At 45.8% G+C, this 22774-nt stretch overlaps 1 protein-coding gene across 2 annotated transcripts in view; it reads left to right on the forward strand.

The window, feature by feature from the left end:
- ANKS1A (ankyrin repeat and sterile alpha motif domain containing 1A) overlaps positions 1-22774 on the forward strand; it is a 153594-nt gene that overhangs the window by 94690 nt on the left and 36130 nt on the right. Inside the window, exons 13-14 of one of the 2 annotated variants that reach the window (XM_029913340.1) lie at positions 10048-10114; positions 18674-18780. In XM_029913340.1, coding sequence (XP_029769200.1) covers positions 10048-10114; positions 18674-18780 — 174 coding nt within the window. Of the gene's footprint in view, positions 1-10047; positions 10115-18576; positions 18781-22774 lie in introns of those variants that run through there. The other variant, XM_024200221.3, reaches the window with a different exon arrangement.

The following is a 22774-nucleotide window of genomic DNA, read 5'->3' on the forward strand; positions in this document are numbered from 1 at the left end:
AATAAGCTAAGGAAGTACTAGGTACTAAAGAGACTTGAGGAAGAAGCCTGTAGTGTGGGTACCTTAGGGAGGTAGCTGTTACACAGCCAGTGCTCTCCTTTGGGATCTTACAGACCTACTTTAGCAAAACCTTCACAATTCACCTTTAAACCGATCTAGTCGCTGGTGGTAGGGAGGAAAAAGCTTTCACAAGGGCTGATCTGCTTACATGGCTCTTCTTTGCTATTACCTAGTACATGATGCCAAAATGAGTTGAGGGGTTTGTGTGTTTTTTTTGTTTTTGTTTTTTTAAGGAGTCCACTCGCTGTTGAAAGTGGTGATGTTGGGGTCTGCCATTGAGCTTTAAAAAACGGGTATTTTTCTAAGCAACCAGGTGCCCCCCTCCCCAAATCATAAGTGCTACACCCACAGTGTTCTGTCCAATGAGGTCTCCATCCTGTTTAGTTTCAGGAACTGATGCACAGGTCCAGAGGAATAAGGAATGACCATGGGACTGTCTTGCAGTTTAGCTTTGGACAAATGGCTTAGTCTGCTTTTAAAATTGGGGCAATTCCCTGTAGGGGTGGTGATAGAGCTAAACACTTAGCAGTTTACACTATATATGTAAATGTGATTAATACATCTGGGGCACTACAGGCAGTGCCCAATGACATCTGGGTCAAGAGGAACTTTTAGAGTACTTCTGGACAGCATAAAGAATTTAAATGAAATTCATCTGATATGGAGAGGCAGAGCTTTTAAATCCTGATTAAGTAAAAGGACTGACTGGATCTCATCCTAGTACCTGGTGGATGATGCACTCAAGCCGAACTGTCCATTGATTGGGATGATGTGCAATCCCTATTCAGGATGCCTAGGACTGGAATGATAGGGATACTCCACGATTGCAGTATCTTGGTAGAGCTGGGTGGAAACAGCTGCCTGTGTAATGTCTGACGCCATCCTTCCCTGTTTGCAGCATGCTTTGCCTGGCTTTACAAATGCTGAAATTAATTAAACATTTTAAAGCTAAAATCCCCAACTGTTCTGTCTTGTTAGTGCCCTGAACTATCCGTGTAGAAGCAATCTTTCCATGGCCCAGAATTAACTTAGGGACCTCTTGCAAAGCACACCTAGGTCAGTACCCTGAACAGTCCCTGTTGGTATTGACTTCCTAGTAGTAGTCTCCCTGGAAAAGGCTGGGGCGGGGTTGGAGAGGGAGGAGAGTGCCTTCTAGAAATCTTAGAGGAGAAACGGAGCTGCCATGTCAGCTGTTAGGAATGCTTAAAGCCTTTCTAGTTAGCATACACAAAATGTCCGTGTAAGCAGGCGCAGACTCACCTCTGCGGCGTCTCCTGCTGGTTGTCCTTGGGAATTAGCTCTCCCAGCCGTGGAGCGCCCTCTGCAGGCCGGTGATCTCCCTTGCCACTGGCCCCATGTCCCTCCCAGGACCCCGGTGCCCCTTTCTCTGGGTGCTGCCCCCTGGCAGTACCCCCACTGTTCTGGGTCTCCCCCTCCCAGGGGAACCCCCACCCACTATCCCCACTTCACCTCAGTCTTGGCTACTGCCCAGTCTCCATCTAGCCCCCATTCACTAGGGCAGACTGCAGTATCAGCCACTCATCACAGGTAAAGGGGTTCGGACCTGCTGCCTCTGCCTACCCACGGGCTGCCCCCTGCAACCCAGTACCTAATAGGCCTTACCAGGCTGGCAGCCTGGGGCTTTCCTAGGCTGGAGCTCCCCGGCTCCCTTGGCCTTTCCCCAGCCCTGCTCCACTCTAGGCACTTAGTTAAGCTCCCTGCAGCCAGGCCCTTCTCTCTCTCTCTCTCTCTCTCTCTCTCTCTCAACACACAGAGAGACTGTCTGCCCCTGGCTTCCCTGTCTTTATAGGGCCAGCTGAGTCTGTTTGGGGCATGGCCACAGCTGAGGCAGCCTCCCAATCAGCCCAGCCTAAGGCTCCTAGCCCCAGTCCTCTCCAAGGGCTAGCTTTTAACCCCTTTCAGTCCAGGAGCAGGTAACCACCCTGCTACAGTCCCCTTCCAGCAGGCTGCCCTCTTTTGGCTAAAGGAAATGTATATTTACTCTAAACAGAGCAATTTTGTAAGGCCTATATCCTGCAGGGAAGAAGATTTTATGTTTTGGTTGTGATTGTAAGAGGTGGAGTTGCAGAACAGCAGGGCTGATAATTGCCAAAAGCAGCTATGTATTTTGACTGTCCATTTTCTTGGGGTGGGGATGCGTTGAAAACCATTTTGGATAACACAGCCTCAGCTCCAATAGATCTCAGCCACTGAAACAGCTGTGGCTATCCAGATCATAGGCGTATTTTGTTTCTGTAGGGATAACCTTGAGGTACCCTTGGGAATCACTGGTGCCGCAAGTGGGGGATGAGCATAAAATTCTGTGTAGATGACAAGTCTGAGGGCTCTTTAACCATAGGTCACGTTTTACTTAGGCTGCACCAGAAAAAACTATAATAGCTGCCGATGAGCCTTGGTGGCAGAGGTCAGTGTCAAATTAGCATGTCCCTGCGTGCTTTGGTGCTCTTTGAATGAAGTTTCCTTTCCCTGCCTCCTGCATGCAAATGAATCGGTGCTGACCGCCTGACTTGTGAGAGACTGTCTCCTGGTTGAGATGATAAAAGAGCCAGTGACTTGTTAACAGAACAGGAGTACTTGTGGCACCTTAGAGACTAACAAATTTATTAGAGCATAAGCTTTCGTGGGCTACAACCCACTTCTTCAGATGCATATAGAGTGAAACATATATTGAGGAGATATATATATATATATATACACACATACAGAGAGCATGAACAGGTGGGAGTTGTCTTACCAACTCTGAGAGGCCAATTAAGTAAGGGTACGTCTATACCCAGCCGCTAGTTCGGCGGCTGGAAATCGAAGTTCTGGGTTCGACTTATCGCGTCTTGTCTGGACGCGATAAGTCGAACCAGGAAGTGATCGCCGTCCACTGCGGTACTCCAGCTAGACGAGAGGAGTACCGCGGAGTCGACGGGGGAGCCTGCCTGCCGCGTGTGGACCGAGGTAAGTTCGAACTAAGGTACTTCGAACTTCAGCTACGTTATTCACATAGCTGAAGTTGCGTACCTTAGTTCGAATTGGGGGGTAAGTGTAGACCAAGCCTAAGAGGAAAAAAAACTTTTGAAGTGATAATCAAGATAGCTCAGTACAGACAGTTTGATAAGAAGCAAGTGTGAAAATACTTACAAGGGGAGATAGATTCAATGTTTGTAATGGCTCAGCCATTCCCAATCTTTATTTAATCCTGAGTTGATTGTGTCTAGTTTGCATATCAATTCCAGCTCAGCAGTCTCTCGTTGGAGTCTGTTTTTGAAGTTTTTCTGTTTTAAGATAGCCACCCGCAGGTTAACGCACCTCTCTGTTTGCCTCTCTCCATGGACTCTGAATAAATGGACTGGCTGGCTCTGGATGGAGGTGTTAGCTCTGTAGGGGAGTATCAGACCTAGTGTTAAAATGGGCTCTGCAGCTTCGTGTCTCAAGGTAGGAGAAAGCAAACAAAGTACTTCGGAGCTAGCTGTGCTGGGCTGTGGAATACTGCCACCAAGGGATGCTCTCTTTCATATGTAGCCTTCAAGGAAGAGAGGAGAATCCCCGAAGGCCTGCATTGTCCCTGACTTGACACTAGTGTTTTCATGGAAGACTAGTGATCTGTGCCCACTCAGAGAGGGCTTCTTTCCCTCAGGCCACCTCAGTGGCGGCTGCCTGAGGACACCCGGCATGAATGGTCATATCTAGGACCATATCCTAGCCAGACAATATTTTGTGCTCAGCTTATGTTGCTGTTCACGCTGAAAGATGATGCCTTTACCCCCAATGCTGTGAGGTGAGGGCTCTTCTTGAGGAAGTGGACTGTCAGAATGTAGCACCCATTGTGTACCGCGGGGGGAGCAAGCAGTATCTTCAGCATCAAGCATGTCGTCTGCTAGCTATTTAGCTTAGATTTTACTATGCTGCTATGAGCAAATTTTACCTGATTTTTTTTTCTTTCTTTTAACCTTTTTAAAATGACATTCTGTTCTGAAGTAAGTTGATGAAATACTGTTATGATGACTCCTGTAGATGTAAAATTACCCATGGAGGAGCAGTGTCTAACAGTACTTAGAACATGGTGGGTTAAGCCAAAAATAGCCAGGGGTCTGAGAGTTCAAACTAGAACCAATTCAGTCAGAGTAGAAGCACTATGTTTAAACATTGTTGTATTTAATAATTCACCAGTGGGAACAAACAGCCTAAGAACTCTCTTGCATTGCTGCATATTTGTTCCAAAATATCTCCATTTTATTCCTTGTCCTGGTGCTTTGGCATACGGTTGAGAATCGGCACGCTCTGTCCATGCAGCGGAGGACAGGAAACGGACTAGATGACCTCTTGAGGTCCCTTTCAGCCCTCCATTTCTGTGATTCTAGGAAATGGGTGCTCTTATATTGCTTCATTTTGTTTTGGGATGGTTTCATCTAGTGTTGCTCAACCTTTTCAACTTGGCAACGCCTTATTCAAAATAAAAAATTTTTGCAACCCCCTTACAACTGCTGTGAAAAAGCAAAAAATTTACTGGTGATAAGCCCATGTGATTTCCTGGTGATTAAGGTTGTCTTCTATCAATCTCTTGAAACACAAAGAGTGAGAGCATGTGGGGAGTGGGGAGGAGAGATGGCTTCTTTAGACTGTAATACATTTTTCAGTGCCTAATGACAGTGACTTGTGGATTAATCCAGTGTTTCACAATTGGTGGGTCTCAACTCCTGTGAGGTTACAAAAGGTAATGTATCACCATGGGACTGTATGTGAAGACCTACTATTAATGAAAATTAAAAAATGTTAGACAGCTTCCGTTGAGTGAAAGTTAACAAGTGTTGTAGATGGTTTTTAAAGGATTAACAATTGTTAGTTGCTCTCTTCTACTGCAAAACTGTTTGTAACTGTAAGGACAAAAAAGGGGTTGATTTTTATCTCCACTCCAAACATGTTCAGTTTCCACTGTTGCTGATGCTAGATAGTGCTGTCTAACTGCCTGACTACCAGCTAAACTAAGCTCGGAGTTGCTTTAGGCTGTGAACCCAGCTGCAGAAGAACGTTGACCTCCAGTGAGGGGCAGGAGGCCATGGTCATCACAATAATAACTGTTATGCTCCAGTGTTTGTATATTACTGTCCCCTGTGGACAGCTGACATTCAACCCTGCAAGTCTGGGGAATTCATCTAGCCCACCTAATTACTCAGATGAGCATGTGGTCTTTCCAGGCAGTCTAGCAAATACTAAGAACACTTATAGTAGTGCAGAGGTCAAAGACTTTGACCTTGGTCTTTACCTCCCTGGATTATGGGTTGGGAAAACCCTGTATGCACCCCTGGAAAGCTTGTTCTCCTGAGTTGGCAGCCCCTACTCCTCTTCCCCCCTCCCCCCTCCCCCCTCCCGTCTGTGTGGGTTTTTTCTATTGTACTTCCTCACTGTAGCATCTGAGCACCGTCCCATGCTCACACTGGAGAGAAGTGAGTTTCTAAGGAAGCTCTGGGGACATTGGGGGAAAGTGAATGGATTGGGGAGAGTCCTTCATTATTGCATAGATAAATCTGAGGATGCTCCTTCTGGAGGGCCAGAATGCTGCCCTGTTGGCATCAGCGGCCCTCTGGGAGAAGCATAGAGGGGAGAAAAACGGGTGGTCTTTCTGAGGGGAAAGCCTTCCTGCCCTTTCATCATTGTCCATCCCTGGGGGAGAACCTGCTGTGGCAGAGCAGGTTTGCAAGTGGTCCAGGGTGGGAGTAGGGATTCAGCTTGTACCAAGGGAGCCCAAAATCACCCTCCTAGAAACAAGCACTGGGAGTTAGAGGGGGTTTGCTGTGCTAGGCAGCTGATGGGAGGGGGTTTCCCCGAGGCGCATGTGGATGGTATTCAGCTGGGTGTCCGTTCTCCTGAGCGCAGAGGGGGTGTAAATGTGGGGTTTGATTTGGCTTCAAACATGCTGTTGTGATCTTTGTTTTCCCAGCAGTGCCAGCAGCAGTCGCTTCACATCCTCAGAGCTCGATCATTCCACAGTGTAAGAGACTGGCAAAGTGCTTTGCCTCTTGCTGGGAAGCGGTCTGAGGGAGCTGGGGTTGCTTGAACAAACATGTTTTCCTCCTTTTTCCCCTTCCAAAGTTTTCCTTGGTGTTTGTAGTAGAAACTTGGTTTGGGCCAAGTGAGTGTTTTGCTCCAAAAGGTCATCTGAGAGTTCCTCAAACTTTCAGACTTTTTTTAACTGAACTGAGTGTCTTTAAGATAAAGATAGTACCATCTGCTTAAAATCTTGTAACAAGCTTAATCAATCACCCCAAATGTGCAGGGCTTAATGCCCTTAAGCTTCTGGAACTCTAGAATGGTACTGGTTTTTTTTTGTTGTTTTTTTTTAAAGAACTATCCATGTATTCCATGGCAAACTGGACCCAAATTCTGCAGCAAGGTCTCTGAATTCTGTGGCAGCAGCCTAGAAACCTTGCAGCAGTTCCTCTTTTCAAATAAAAAAAATGGAAGTTTTAATGATTAAATATGAAAGGTGAATAAGGCAATCAATACAATAGCCCCAGTGTTTATTTGAATAGTAAACTTATCTCACAATGTCTCCACGTTTACCTTTTACAGTATTCTGTGGATTTTAGTAGCAACAATACATGGAAAGCTGTAGTTTTGTCAGCCGTGGACTTGGTGCTGGGAAGGCGTAGGAGGCAGTTCAAGATTGGCTACTTTAAGGGATGTTCCTGCTGAAATTATCAGCAGTGAAAAGGTTAACTTTTACACTAAAATCCCCCCCCCCTTTTTTTCCCCCAGTCAATATCTCACTGAGAAGTGTGGAGCAATTCACATTTGTTGTTTGTTCCAGGCTGTCTGCAGACTCAGGCAGACATCACTTCCACTTTCATATTTTCATCACAACCTTGAGAGCTGGAAATGGTGTTTTTAAGTGAAAGTTGAGATTCAGGAGCACTGTGGGAGAAGAGGGGAGGTTGCTTTTCCCCTTTCTCCATCCCCAGCTGAAGAATGTTAGAAGCTGCAAACTGTAATAAGAAGCATCTGTTTGGTATTGCCTTTGATGCTCTCAGCAGGAGGCAGGTTGGCTTTTAAATTCAGGTTTTTTTTCTCTTAAAAGGCACCAGTTTAGCTGATCCCACATTTCTATTGTGTCAATACTGCAGAGCTGCGGATTTAAAACGGAGGCTGTCGATTAGCCAAAGAAATGAGATCTTTCCTCTGTCCCTTAAAGCTGTGTTTCCAGGGCTTCCTATTGAACTAGAATGTGTCTGAGCCTTAATAGCGAGATCAAATAACACGAAGAGCAGTCCTATACTTTTTTTTATCTGAAGAGAAGACTCCAGAGATCACAATGCTGCAAGATAAATTGCACCGTTTGCTACATGCTTGTTTTTGTGCTGGGCTTTTTAAAGGGCTGCTATTGTTTGCCCACTAAAATCTGTATGGATATTCATGCCCCCCACATCCCCTCTTACTTTTAGTCGGATCCTTTTAGAGGGGCCCTTGAGCCTACGGTAATGAGAGGGGGAAATAGTCTGTATTTTTTGACTAAAGCTGTATAATATAATATATGGAGATATACCTATCTCCTAGAACTGGAAGGGACCCTGAAAGGTCATCGAGTCCAGCCCCCTGCCTTCACTAGCAGGACCAAGTACTGTAAATGAGCTTGTCTTCTATGAATCAAAACCTTCATATACCAGACTGCCATGTTCAGACTGGCTAGTTCCTTCACCTGCTTCTGTAGAGCAAAGGTGGGCTGTTAACCTTGGCATACATAGCTGGTGTTACACTGACCTGACTTGTCTCCTTAGTATCAGACCCACTAAGATCTGCGATCCATTCACAGCTTGGGTCAGAGTAGTTCTCATCAGCTGAATGTTAGGCAGTCCTGTTTAAGGTACCATGGGAAGAAAGGCAATAAATATTCTTTCCCTGGATGTCGCTGGAGGAGATCTGTAGGTAGAGCATCTGAATTTTCCCATTAAGTGTGTCTGTGTCAGTCAAAGGGTGTTTTTAAAGCCCAGCATTAGACCTCAAGGCTTCCATAGAGAAAGGCATGTCTGTGTGGGCCATTGGGAGTGAGGGGGGAGAGAAAATAATTCAATTCAATTCCTTCCTTTCTGGCTTTTACCAGCTGATATTTCAAACTTGTTTTCAAAGCCCCCAATAAAATAGTTCTGACTATGTTGGACACATTAGAAATACCCATGACCATGGCTTCTAGGTGCAGTGAATCCTCCTCACACCTTAATAAAATCCTTGCCTTCTACATATGATTGCATGACGCCTCTTCCCTGATACAGAGATGTAAGGTGACAAGTGAATTGCCCCATCCACTGTGTATACATGGGAAGGATTGTATTAGAGATCTAACTTGGCAGAAGTCCTTCATGACGAGGGTTTTCAGAGAAGCCTAGGGAATTAAGCTCCCACTGAATTTCATCAAAGTTGGGCATCCAGCTCCCTTAGAGCATTTTAAGGCTGCTATCTTCAAAAAAGCCTATCGCTCTGGGGGTGAGTGCCATTGGGGTAGCAAGTTAAGCAGCTTTCCCAAATGATGACAATTTCAGATAGGTTGTTTTTTGTAAAGCCAGTGAGCAGGTCCAAAGCAATTCAGAACCTTCCCTGCCCCTACCAATACACTTTTGCCCAAATCTTTCCTTAAGATCCAAATAAGTTCTGTGAATTTTTTTTTTCACTTTTGTTGCATGTCCCTGATCGTCTGTATCCCATCCAGCAGCAAGTGCACCAACATCTTGCAAGAGGGCATTCTCGAGATGTGACCAGAAATCTCTCACGGGGAGGTGGGGGTTTACTTTTGAGACTTCCTGCATGGCTGTTGTAGGGTTAAACACCCAGATTTCAAACTGAATCTGAGCCTCCTAAGGGTCTCCTACTGCTGTTCATGAGGCAATAGCAGGTTGTAATTAAGAGCAGAAAATCTCATTTTAATTACATTTTCTTCCCTGTGTTACTAATGCCTTAAATTATGGAAGTTGTAAGAATTCTAAGTTTCACTATCGATGCACAACTTCTTGAGTTTCTCAACCTGGACAGTGAAATTAGCCTGGTCAATTTCACAGGGATTATTTTTTTATCTTAGAAAGGTTTCTATTGGCATTTAAGAAAATGTACAGTAAAACTTCTGTTTGGTCTTTTAGATTCTGTAAAAATCTTAACTTACAAAACTTGAATTTTGGGGAAAATTTGATGACGAAATCCAGGTCCAAGAAAGGTGGTGGTGAGGGGAGACAGATCCCTGGAAATAAAAGTTTCCTTTGGTTTTCCTTTGACTATGATTGAAAATTGAATGGGGTTTGCCTGGAGCTGTGGGCTCTGAGCTGCTTGCTTCTGGGTATAAGGTTGTTTTCTCTTCCCTCTTCCAGTCGTTTATCCCAGAATGCTGCTGCTTTTGCAAACTGCATCTGTTTCAGAGCTTACATTGGCTGTTCAGCCCTGCTGTCAGTAGAAGTGTCTTGTTAGGGTGCCAGAGGCGGGGGAGGGTGGTCAAGAAACAGAGAGGCCAAGTGAAGCGCACCTGCTGCATGCCACAAAAGTGTTAATGTGAACTGTGTTTCTCAGGCTTTTTTTGCTTTTGGTGAAGGAGGGGTTGCATGTTTGTCAAGGATGGCTTTTGAGGCCTTTTCTCCCCCTCACCCCCCTCTAATAAAACTTGGTGCTCCACAGAGGAATCTTGTGAGATCCATCTGTTGATGCAGAGAAATAGGTGGCTTTTCACGGGACAGTAACGGCAGTTGGGAAGGATGGGGGTCTGTGGAGTCCCAAGCCCACCCCCTCTCTCCCTCTTTGATCCATTCATTCTTAAGAAAATCTCCTTTCCAGGCCAAGTTTTAAGGGCAGACCCTTATGGGTTGGTGGGGTTCTTAACTTCCCTTCCTTCCCTGTCACCTGGGAACCTTTAGCAGCTGCATGGGGACAAGCTTCCAAAGCTGCCTCTATCACTTTCTGCTGAGGCTTTAAAAATATTGTGGCAATATACTGTTTTTATATTTTCAGATTGAGAAAATCATGAGCTCCATCGGTGAAGGCATTGACTTTTCTCAGGAACAGCAAAGGATCTCAGGTACTGTGCTCAACTACTGTGTTGTATTCAAAGCCTGACGTAATGGCAAATCCCTTCTTGTGAGCAGCTTTCTCAATCTGCCTTTGCATCCAGAAGGGAAAATGAATGAGAGGACCAGGATCATAAGTCATATCTCAAAGCTTCTGTGTGGCGCTACCACAGCCGTCAGTGTCCTGATTTTGGTGGCCTATCTACCTTTCTTGTAGGACCCCCACCTATGTCATATAATGTGAGTAATCTCCTTCTCACAGGCATTGGATGGTGAGAAGGGAGGGTTGCAGAGGTTGTAACTGCATCCCTAGCAGGAAGATGAGCTTTGGCTTACTGCCTAATTTAAGACCAAAGTTGACAGACGTCATAGAAAGCCCTGTCTTGTGTGTCAGGTGGAAGTTGGTTGCTTTAGATTTGTTGCCTCCTGAGAAATGAGAGGCCGTGAGTTGGTTTTTTTATGTGGATCCCTGGATGATGTCAGCTCTTGCAGTTTTCTTGAGTCTCCCAATATTTGGCAGTGTGTTTTTCAAGGTTTGGCTCCTGCAGTCAGGTGATGCCATCAGAATCTGAGCTGTGAATTTACAAGCAAGGTTTCTAGTCTTTGTGGTGTGAGAGAGGTTCAAAATCTAATTGTAGATAAAACCCCCAAACTGATTTTAAAAACAACTCGTATGTAAGCTTGGCTCAGGACTTGATGAACTCTTGGGGTTGGCAATAGTGTCTAGGGCATGACACCTGCTTGGGCGCTCTGGTGCCTCAATGAACTTTCATCCCTGGGTAAATGTAACCAGTACAAAGACCACCTACTCTAGGAATTGCATTGTATCTTCAGAGGTACCTTCTGATGCATGGGGTGGAGAGGTGAACCTCCGAAGCGCAATTTGCAAAATTCTTCCCACTAGGTAGGTAAGATACTTTGGTGAAATGGTACTGTTCTTCAATTGTTACTGCTCTCCGTACACCCTCAGAGGAATCAAACTAGTTAGGTTTACTGCTCTGTCCAAAATGTTTGTCTCAAGCTTTTTGTTCTCCTGTGATGGCTGGTGTGACCAGGAGGCATTTTCCTTCATGTGCTCCCTGCCTGCCTGCTTCTTCTGAAGTGTTAATTTGCCTTCCTCCTTGTAGTATATAGACGTAACACGATTCCTTCTAGACAGAAGAAAAATCCATCTCTTAAATAAGATTAAGATGAAGAAAAACATGAGTGTCTGGGTTCCCAAGACAGCTAAACGAGTTGAGCCATACAGCAGAGTTCTTTAGAGCAAAAGTTGGATTTCATTTCCTGGGAATTACTCAGTCCATTCTCTCCTCTCCCCTCTCCTCCTAAGCCCAAGAATGGAAAGCCAGAGTGAATTTTTCAGTGCCCATTCGGAGCTGAGTAAGAAAACACATTTTGTTCTGTAGAGGTTCAATTTAGGCTTTGGTCTCAAACATTTTCTCTCTCAATCTTGTAATCTCACTTAACAAAAATACCCGGATTTAATACAGAGATGAAGGTATCAGGGGTTGCCTCTAAATTCATATCTCCAGCTCCGTCAGCCAGTTGTCTTGTATACTGTGGCAGCCAGCTATGTAAGGAAGTATAAAGAAGTCTCATTTTCCAATCCTGTGTGACTTGTTTCAGCACCCAGACTCCCTAGAACGAACTTCCTTATTGTCTTCGCGTTGGAGTCTCTTGTAGGCTCCTGCAAATGTTCTACAGATTAAATCTATAAATAACATTTCTAGATGCCTTGGAGCAGAAGCCCTTGAACAAAGCTTATATAGGACTCTGCCTTGGAAGGATGGAGGATCCTTTTCAGGCCCTCCAGATGCCAGTCCTGCTCTCTCCCCTGGGAAGACAATGAAAAGGCATTGATGCTCGAACATAAAAGATCTTCTCTGCCTCAGGGATGCACTAAAATTCGCTGTTATGAAGCCTATGATGGGAAATGATTTTCTGGGAAGCTCATACTGTCTCTGCAGATGGGATAATAAAAAACCCTCCACTCTTATGTCACTGCCTCTAAATATGAATGGAAGATGGCGAAGGGCATGGTGGAATTAGGTAAGGAAGCATGGCTTAGTGGTTAAGGCACTGGGCTGGGATTCAGGAGATTTGGTCTCAAGAATTCTCAACTCAGGTACAGGCTCCCTGTGTCCTTAGGCCAATAGTTTAATCTCTCTGTACCTCAGTTCCCCATGTGTAAAATGGCAGATACTTCCTTTATCTTACCCTCTGCCCTCTCTGAAAGTGTGAGTGTAATAAGTGCTTTATGGGCAGAATTTAGGATGATGCCCATTGCTGGTCAACACTTGTAATGCAGTGGCTATAGCCTCGTCTCGTACGCTTGGCGCTTTGCAGGCTGCTCCTGGCAGACTCTCCAATTTGTCCAAAGATCAGCCTCAATGATACTCTTTTCCTTTTGTGTTAGTCAGATGCAGAAGCAGCAAGCGAGGGAAAATAATAGTACTGCATGTCTCCAACATAATCTAAGCTGACTTTCTTATGGCAGAGACTTTTCTGTTCCCCTGGATTGCTCCCTAAACATTTATTCTCCCTCCCCCCCTCCCCCTGCCTTTAACCACCAGCAGCCAAAGGGAGGGCTACTGAAAGCTTCTGTTTGCCTCCGCTCCGGTGTTTTGGAGGAGCGACACATGAGAACGCGAAGGGGGGCTTCACAGGGAGAAATCCTGCCTTTTTACATTTTCCAAACCCAAAATGCTTCAGTGGAACAGCATCTCTGCTCCGATAAGGTGCTAATATGTATCTGTGCACATAGTGCACGTCTGCCATAGTAAACCTTAGCTTATTGCAGTTTGCTGCTTGGATTGTGCATTGGCCAGGAGGTACCCATCATTTGTTCAGTGGGAGTCTATCCTGTGACTGCTGTAGCTCTTCTGCTTACTGATTAGGACTTGCCTCTCAAGTCAAATAGCACCACAGCATGTGTGCGTTGAAATAGGATATATTTTAGGTCCAATCCAATGATGACCAGTTAGCATCTTCCTTTGTGACAGCCCCCCTTCGCAGGACTGTTTGTAGCCATAGCCGGGAGTTTGATTGATTGACGTCATTAATGAGGAGGCCTGAGGAGAAGGGATTCCATTTTTGCTTCAGCTATTGTGCAGGGAGATCTTGGTAAAATGGACACTTGTTTTTCAGAAATGGGCTGACAAGTGCAGCTGCTTTGTTCTTAACCCATACGTTTTCCTATAGGCTGTGCTGTATTACAGATTTCCTTTAGATCCTCTGTGTAGCAGCTTCTCTAGACATGCAGGTGGAGAATTTCAGCATTTTTCCAGTAGAAAAATTTTCCATTTTCTTCTTTTTCCCCTTTCCTTCTCCTTTCCCTCCCACCCCCCAAAATGATTTTTAGTGGCTGGGACCTGGCGAATGCATTGCCAGCCTCTTCCTGCCAGGAGGCATGAGTGCAACTGTCTTGGAAGTGGTTAGGCCAGAGCTAAACCTTTGTATCTCTTTTGTAGTTTAACCTGTGTTGTGCAGTATGTCTGCTGAGCTGTACTCATGATGCAAGTCGTCTCACGCATTCAGAGACCATGACAAGGAGCTCCTCAGATTTATTTTTACCTCTCCCAGAGCAGATGGCGTTTGGGGAGAGTATCTGTAGTCAAATCCCTGAGTTTCGCACCCTGGGGTGCTAGTTTGCCCTGCTCAGTGCGTTATGGAACTAATCTGTTCTGAGCCCCTGCTTTTTCCAGCTGCATTACTGTACTTATCTGATCCTTGTTTTGAAGGGAAGAGAGGGCCCAACAGGAAGGAAAGATGGTCCAGTGGTTAGGGCACTAGCCTAGGACTTGGGGGACTGGGGTTCAAATCTCTGCTATACCACAGACTCTCCCTATGTGACCTTGGGCAAGTCACTTAGCTTCTCTGCCTCAGTTCCTCAGCTGTAAAATGGGGATAATAGCCCTGCCTTGCCTCATGGGGAGGGGAGGGGAGGACAGGGGAGGAGAGGGGATGTTGTGAGGAATACATTTGAGACGCATGCAGATAGTAAGGTATGGGGGGAGGGATAGCTCAGTGGTTTGAGCATTGGCCTGCTAAACCCAGGGTTGTGAGTTCAATCCTTGAGGGGGCCATTTAGGGATCTGGGGCAAAAATGTGTCTGGGGATAGGTCCTGCTTTGAGCAGGGGGTTGGACTAGATGACCTCCTGAGGTCCCTTCCAACCCTGATATTCTATGATCTAACTATATGGCCCCTGTTACCAAAGATAAATAGATGGCTTTCTTTTTTACAGTGTTTGGGCTAGAACTTATTGCTCAATCAACAGGAGTCAGACTTCTGGTTTCCCAGTGGGGCTTGCGGAAGATGACCTATTCTATCCAACCTACTTCTTGGCTGGATCCCAAGGGTGGGGTATCTTAGACCAGGGAAAAAACCCTTCTGTCCAGTTGAATCGTATTCATTGATCTGTGTCTGTAAGTGCTTTTCAATGGCTTGGATGATCAAGAAATCCCGACTCTTAAAGAGCAATATATTCTCCACGTCAGCTCCGTCTTAAAGCATTTTTTTGGCCTGGGAACAAAAAGTTTTGTATTGCTTCAACGATTTAGCCTGTGGTCTGTATCCCTGCAGAAGTTGGTGTGTTTTGTGCAGTCTCGCGTTTCTTATTTCGACAGCCTGCTCTTGATCATTTCTTCTGCACAGACGTTGCCTTCCCATGTGTTGAAAAGGCAAAAAATATCAGGGGCGGGGTAGGGTGGAATGGCTTCCTTGACGGAAACTCAACCCCACCACACTGCAGCTCCCTAGCCCACAGCAGCTCTGGCTGCTGGCACTGGGAGGCAAGACCTGTATGATGTCCGCTGGTTTACAGTGATTTGTCAGGCAGGGTTTCTCTCTCCAAGCCAGAGGAGACGAGTCGTCTCCGCGCAATCAATCAGCCTGATGTAGGTGGGGGGCTTGGTGTACTGGACAGGGAGTGTATCTGGGACTCTGTGAGTTAACTGTGCAGTTAGCTGGAGACACAAGCTTGAAACGTGGATGGCATTTTACTGGACAAAGAGGGAGGCTCATTAGCATTCTGTATTTGACTAATCAGTTTTAATCCCAGTAGTGCTCACTGGTTATATTTCCTGCATCTGAGAGAACTAATGGCTAATTGATTTAGATCTCTTTGCCTATATATCCTGTTTAATGGGCTTGATTTGGTTTATAGCCCACCTTGAGGGATTGGAGGACATTTGGCTAATGGTCTGGCCCATCAGACCCTGTTCCATCCTTCTTTCAGTGCCAATAATTGCACTGCTTGAAGTTTGGCCCTCCTACCTGTGCATCTTGCATCTGAACTGTACTGTCGGACTGCAATGAAGACCAAGAACACAGCCCGTGATTTTCCTGTTGACTTATTATAACATAAATTGGTCATGTCCTCAGTTCCAGACAAGCCATGTTAAAACACCTGTTAGACCCTGTGCATAAGTACAGTCTACTCTAAGGAAATTTCTTAGGGTTTGGACCTTATCCTCCTCTGTGTGGCATCAAGCACACTGTCAGCACTTAAATAACCATTGCCAGGTGTTATTACATGGGAACTTTTTTCCATAACTGGACCCTTCTGGGGGCTCACTCAGCCCTAATACCTTCACGGTTTTAAAGCTTGTTGCGTTACCTGGGGTAATGACTACGCAGAATTTAATACCTTGGTCCTGTTTTGTTAAGATTGCTAAAGAGCAAGTGTCATCAGAAATATAATTAGTCTATTTACTCTTGTGTTTAATATCTGAAACCTAGGCCAGACTCTTAGCAGAAATCATAGCTCTGCATATAATTTTATCAGGGTTCGGGGGAGCTGGTTAGATTTAGGACTTGGAGTCTCTCCACTTTCTCTGTAAACTGAAGTTGTGATCAGACTTCTGTTATAGCTGTGACCCAAGGGAGCAATGTAGGGGGTTAATTCACTCTTCTCCCGCTTATTATATGCAGACATAAATTATTCAAGGGCATCTTATGCTTCCCTAAATAATGCTGGCAGACTTCAGATGTTTGATCTCTGGGATCTCCCCCTCCCCTCACTGGTGTTAAATATCCAAAATCCAGCCTCTCCCCTGACCAGTTTTGCTGGCATCTCAGCGAGTTTCAAGATTTGACTGTCACTCCACTGTTAAAGACAGAAAGGTTTGCAAATATACCAAAGGCTGAGTAAATATTTTTAAAAAATCCAAGGAAGGAGCTGACATAGCCTCAGTCCCCCTCACTGATGCCCAGCTGCCTCCACACACACTTGTATTAGGGCAGCAGGAAATTTCTGCACCTCATACCCGATAAATTCTAAGCAAATTGCAAATCACTTCAAACTGTCAAAGCAAACCGGTAACATTGTTTTTTGAAAACCAAGCCATGTAGCTCATCATTGAGTAAATATTGAAAAGTCGGCAATTTCAGCTTGACAATTACAAAGCTGCTGTCTCCCTCCCCCCTCTTCTCCTCTCCCTCAGCAGCTTCTATACTGAAGTCTGATCACTGCTGGTACATTAGATGGAAATGCTGGAAGGAGGAGGGAAGGGGAGGGAGAGGCAGTGTGAGAGCAAGAGACAGGACAGGGAGTGGAACAGCAAGCGTGGAGCTCCCTGCCTTCAGACAAAGCGCTCTGCTGCAGCTCTCTGCAAGGGCGCACCATCGATTGCTTGGTACAGACCACAGCTGTCTGGCTGCTTACAGACCAGAAATGATAGTGGGGAAGGATGGAGTCCCTGGGAAAACAGGAGCCTGGTGCTTGAATTCCAGGGTTAGATGCTGTTCCTCTGCACGGACTGTGTTAGGCAAGGGAGACGGAAAGCTTTCTTGAGCTCTGCATCCCGGGTGCGGCAGTGTGCGTTAGAAAGGCTGGCCAGCTCTCTAGAACGTATTGATCACGGCTTGCTTAGCAGAGGAACTCTCCTGTGGACCAGCGGAGCAGTGGGATTCCTGACTCCAAGATCTTTCTGATAACGCAGTGAGCTCTGTGTTGTGCAGGCATTGCTGGGGGTGGGAAGGATGTCTTGGAATGTGCAGAGCGACTTCAGTTGATGAGAAGGTTCAAAGCAAGAAACCCCGGGTTCCTGGTCCTCTTTATTTTGCATATGCCCTTGAAAGACGGATGTGCTAGGAAGCTGGAGAAATTCTGCGTGTCTTGCATACCAAATCCTCGGAGTGGGATGCAAAGGTCGTCTCTGAACTTTTCTTTCCTTGGCATATCTAATGTCTTGAAAATTTCTAGAGGAAAGCAACGAGTTACTGGGCTCTCTTCTCAGGGTTGGGGAAAGGAGAGTTTGCCCATATGGTTTCTGTAGGGCATTTGAAGAATGAGTTTCTCATTTATCGAATGGCTGAAAGGAGGTGCCGGGGCATGTCATGGACATGAGCTACTGCAGGAAGAGGGGAGCGTGTGTGTATGTTCGCTTTCCTTTTTATTTTGGCTTAGCTATGGAGCAAAGAACTAAAATGCCTCCTTCCACAGAGCTGCATTCCATCTGATTGAGTGGCTCGGACGGCAGCGTCTGCATTTAGATGAGAAAAATGAAGGAAGGTCAAATCCAAGCCTGTGCGGAACACCTGGCAGGACAGAATGCATTGGGTGGAAAATGTGCTGATTCCTCTTTCTCTCTCACTCTTACCCAGTGCTGCAGTGTAGTTAGTCGCTCCGGTCTAGGATGTTGAATCTGGTGCCCAGCCCAGTCAAAGCAGCCTGAAGGGATGTGGTGCCTCTGGATGGGTGGTAAAATGACAATGCCAGGACTCCTAAACTCAGTCTTGCTGTCACTCGTGCCTCTGCTCCTCGTAACAAAATAGCAGAGAGGACCAGTTACCATGGTTTGCCTATTTCGGGACTGTTTAGGGAAAAAAAGTATAAACTCTTCCTATCTTCTGCTGCAGTTTGTGTGCTTTATTTCTGTCTTGCATGTCTTCCTGTGGACAGCTGTTCTCTAGTCTGGCTGCTGCTACCGCTTTTCTGAAAGTCCGTCGTGTCTGTTTGTCTCTCTCAGCTGCATGAAGATGTATTTTCTCTCTAGCTGCTTTGTGCCTCCAGTATTAATGGCCCTTCTCGCTGGCCTGGTGTACAGAATATTGCACCTGAAGTTGCATGGACGAAAGGACCCGCGCGGCTGTATGTATTTGTGAGCGCTTTCTCGCCATGGTCTTGCACCTACACTTGTGACTTGGGATGCCTTGGGTGAAAGTTTGCTGCCCCCTGAGATGAGACAAGGATTTGATCAGCATCCCTCTGGGGGCTGGGCTTCGCTCGTATGCTTGGCAAGAAACGTGCGTAAGCCCAGAAAGCCATGCATGTAATGCCATGGTCCCCGAAAGGGTTCTAAACAGCTTACTCTTGCAGGATGTTTTTGAGTATAACTGGGATACAAATTAAAGCCTCAGTCCGTGGGCAGCACCAGGAGCTTATTGTCCATGGTCTGTGTGTGCAAGAAGAGTTGTCTACCCTCTGACTTGTACTGTGGTCATAGTTTGGCTTCTTTACAATAGTGACTATGATGTGGCAATGCCATCTCTCTTCCTCAGAGTGCCGCTGCTACCGACTTAATGGTTTTTCCCTTTTCAAGCGTCTGCCGATTCCTCTCTCGTCAGGTTCGCGGATGCTGGAGCAGAGCGTCGGGGAGTGGCTGGAGTCCATCGGCCTGCAGCAGTATGAGAGTAAGCTGCTTTTGAACGGCTTTGACGATGTCCGCTTCCTGGTAAGTAGCTGTGTGGGATTTTGGCCAAGTTTTTCCCCAGCATCCATAAACTTGTTACAAGGCCCTGTGTAATATGCAGCAAACTGGACCTATGTTCTGTACCAAGGACCCTTGGATTCTGTGGCACTCCAGTGAAGCAGCTGCTGGAGGTTCAGGAGATAAATTAAGGAAACATGGAGGGGTAGCCTGGATTATTCATTTTCATATTTAATTGCAGCTAAATCACATTCATCTGCACTCATCAGCAGTGGGGGAGCTATTCCATGCATAAGGGGGTGGCATAAAAGATCGTTTTGGATAAGTGGCTTTACAGAAAAAACAGAAACCGACAGCACTGGCACCAGGTATCTCCCAACTTCCATGTAGACAGGATATCTATGCCCTTCTTCCCACATCCTGGGGACCCCTAAGACTGACTGTCTGGTATATTGTGTTCAGTTGAACCAGGGCATCTAGCTTTTTCCAGACAGATGCTAAGACTTTTGGCTAGGAGGGAATGCTTTAAGAAAATCTGTTGTTTGCCTCCCCATTTGTCAAGCTCTCGCGGAAGTCCAGAGTCTAATCTCTGGGCCTCATGCAACTCTGAGTTGGATCGGGATCTCTCTCACCTGTGCATGTAGCATTCCTCTCACCATTGAGTGTAATTAAAACAAATCTAAATGAACCTATTTTGAAATGAAGGCAACAGGATATGTCTGGATTTCCCAGTCATACAGGGAAGCTTGAACTAAGGGTGCACTTACAACAGGCAACCCCCACTCCCAAGTGGCCTCTTGGGAGTATCCTCAAGGTTTCCATTGGCTTAGGTTAGCCTTTAAAGATGAACGTCTAACAGGCAACCAGTCTTTGCTGGTCTTTTAGGTGGACTCTTAAAGGTCAACTGCAGCTGACGTGTGGCTAGAGAGGTGCCCTCAAAGTGGAGTCCAGAAAGTGTTTTTTGCTTGTGAGTTAGCCCTCAGGGATATCCAGGCTTGGCTTCTCTGGCTTTGCTGGAGGACTGGAAAATGAGAGTCAAATATTATTTATATGTATTGCCTTTGTGCCTAGGAGCCCTAGTCATGGGCCAGGAGCCCTTTGTAAAAACAGTCCCTGCCCCAGAGAGCTTAAAATCTAAGTAGTGACCTCCCAAGCTGCTGCTTTCCTCAGGGCATGTCAGGAGAGGATGTTGTCACTCCATCCTCTTGGCTTTGCTAAACCTTGTTAGTGTAATTTAAACCCATTTTAATAGTTGAAGATGGAAGCGAAGCCAAGTTAAAATCTATTCTGAGTGTGGAGAGAACTGCAGCTCGGGCTTCAGTCCACTTCAATGTCATTATCCCGCTCCAGTCCACCTGCAAAATCAGCCAAGTTGAGACATGATGGCTCTACTGCTAAGAAAGAGGGAGGGGGGAAAAAAAGGAAAACAGGTTTTTTAAAGTGAAATAAAGGGCATAATACAACTTTCCTTGCTTTGCAGTTCACCTTTAAATCACCTGTATATCTAAGGTTAGTATTGCCACATCCAGAGTACAGTGCTATAGCATTAAATGTGTGGCTAATGCCAAGGTAACATCAGCGTCAATGCCTCCACTCTGTGCTAGCCAGGAGCGTTCTCATGGAGATGGAACTCGCTCCTTATAATTGCGTGGTTCTGGTCTGCTCTTGATTTGATTAAGAGAAACGCAGCGGCTTTGCTGGAAGAAAGGGTGTTCCAAAGGGAACTGTGGACCGTGAAAGACAACAAGTACAATAATGTATTTGCAAATGGAGGACTTCTAAAATGGTGCGCACTGTTCAGAAAGTCAGAGCTAGTTCAGTCTTCTGTTGCTGAGAGGGAGTTGCTGGTGCTCTCAGAACTGCTTTCGTGCAGATGAAAGTGGTGTACAATACTGGGGTGCTAGATTACTACAGTGAGTTTGACAAAGGCGGATTCCAAAGCACTGTGCATGTGAGGGAATTAATCATGTTTGTGGTCTGAGTGAAGCCTTTCACCCACTTGTGAGCCTGGAACACAGCAGCCGTTCAGTGCTGCATGAGGTACTTTGGGAGGTGAGGGGGAGTGGTGGGAAGACTCGCCTTCCCTGTGGTTTCAACTGGAGAGTTTAGTGAGGCAGAAGATAATTATCTGGTTGGGCTGTAGCCTGGACCACAGGATAAATATTCCTGTGAATGACATGGGGCCTGGAAGGCGCACTTGTATACTGTAAATATAGCACTCTTACCCAGCAAATTTGCTTCCTGTTGAGTATTCAGTCAGGTCTCTTTGCTTCTGTGGCAAATGACTTTCATTCCCTTTGCCTCTGGTTAGCTCTGCAGAGCCAATGCAGCTCTAAGACGGTGTCGGATTTTACTGTAGCTCATGCATCTTCAACAGAGCATCTGCACTGGCCACAGCTCGTGCGCGCTCTCTTTCTATATATCTGTATCCAGGTGGACATTTTATCTCAGCCCCTCTTATGTAGGTCTCTTCCTATGACCATAGATCACTCTTGTCTTTAGCATCTTTCTATTTTTGCCCCCGTGTAAGATTTTCCCCTCTGTTTGCCTTTCTATGAAGGTTATAATTAGAGTTTGTTTAATTAATTTTTACTCTGACCTTTTTGTGCTGCTTGGCTGTCCTGTGTAAATGAAACTGTCCCATTGTAGGCTGTCTGCAGTACCGTGGACAGCTCCACCAGGCAACAGTGCATAGATAGTAGAATTATCAGCCTTTGCCAGTTTCACCAGGACTCTGTGGTTTGAAGAAGCTGTGTCCATTAACCCTTCAGCTGCCTGAAGCATTGGGCGCTCCTGTGTTTCAGGTAGTGTTCACATTAGCAGTGTGCCTAGTGGTGAGAACCAGGCTGGGGCTCAATAGGCTCCGTCCAAAGATTTGACATCAGTGCGAGATGGGGCAACTTGATTGACCTCTGGGCTGCTTTACTCATGTGTAAAATACATACCTCTTGTAAGTCTTATGGCCCACTGTTCTTGCAGTCTTGTGATGCTAGATCTCTGCACTTCTTTCTTTTATTGTTGCTAGTGCCTCATTGTGTGGTTGCTCTGGAGATGGTAATGGGCCCCCTGTTCAGATAATTTGATGGTGGTTTGGCTTTTGTGAAATGGGTGGCTGAGCCTCAGTCTAGGCCCTAGTGCACAGGTGCCTCTGTCCCCGCACCACGGCTATCAGGCGTGGCACTAGTTGACACTGTGGTGCTAGTCTTTGTACAAAGGGCAAATGTTGAGTGGGCATGGAAGTGAACTAGCTTCTTGTCCCCCAGAGGGGATCCCTTGAGGTCAGGGTTGGACACATAAGGGGAAAACTCTTACTGCCGCTGTGCCTGTCTTGAATGACTAGAGCCCTTCGCTCTCTAGAACTCAGCCCAGCATAAGGTAGCAAAGAATCGTATTTAAACCCTAGCTACTGGTGTTCCTTCATTACTCGTCCCTCGTTACCAGTGAGCAATTAGTGGGATCCATGTTAGGGCTGGGTTGCCTTTCCTTTGACTGATTGGAGCTTGAAGCTGGTACAGTAAGCACAGTAGGAATGTACAGGTCTTAAAATTCTTCTCCACTTCTTGTTCCAATTTGTTTTCCTGATACTCATTCATAGCGCAAAGCCGTCAGGCGCTGTACATATGAGGGACAAATTATTTAGGAGTATTTTTTCAGTGATGGATTTGCACTAAATCAGATTGAATTATTAAAGAGGTGGTAGATGTTAGTGTTTGGAAGTCTAACGCAATGGAGTTATCAAAGGTTTCTGATGTGTTCGTTAGCCCCCACAGAATCAGCCTGTACATGACTTTTCTCCATGACTGAATGTTTCCTTTATTAACAGCCTAATTTTTCAGCTCTAATGAAGAATGTTTCTAACTGAAGAGGGATTTTTTTTTCTGGAGTTCTTAAGCAGTTTTTATGTGAGGATTAATCCTGATTAGAGCCTCAGAAGTGAGCCTCGAAATATTCAGTGTAAAGAGTAGCAAAGAATGCTGGGTAATGGCTTACAAATTGCCAGATGGGCTATAAGGCTAAT

Source organism: Terrapene carolina, unplaced genomic scaffold, assembly GCF_002925995.2.
Source record: "Terrapene carolina triunguis isolate 2854851 unplaced genomic scaffold, T_m_triunguis-2.0 Scaffold604, whole genome shotgun sequence".
Classification (NCBI taxonomy): Eukaryota; Metazoa; Chordata; order Testudines; family Emydidae; genus Terrapene; species Terrapene triunguis.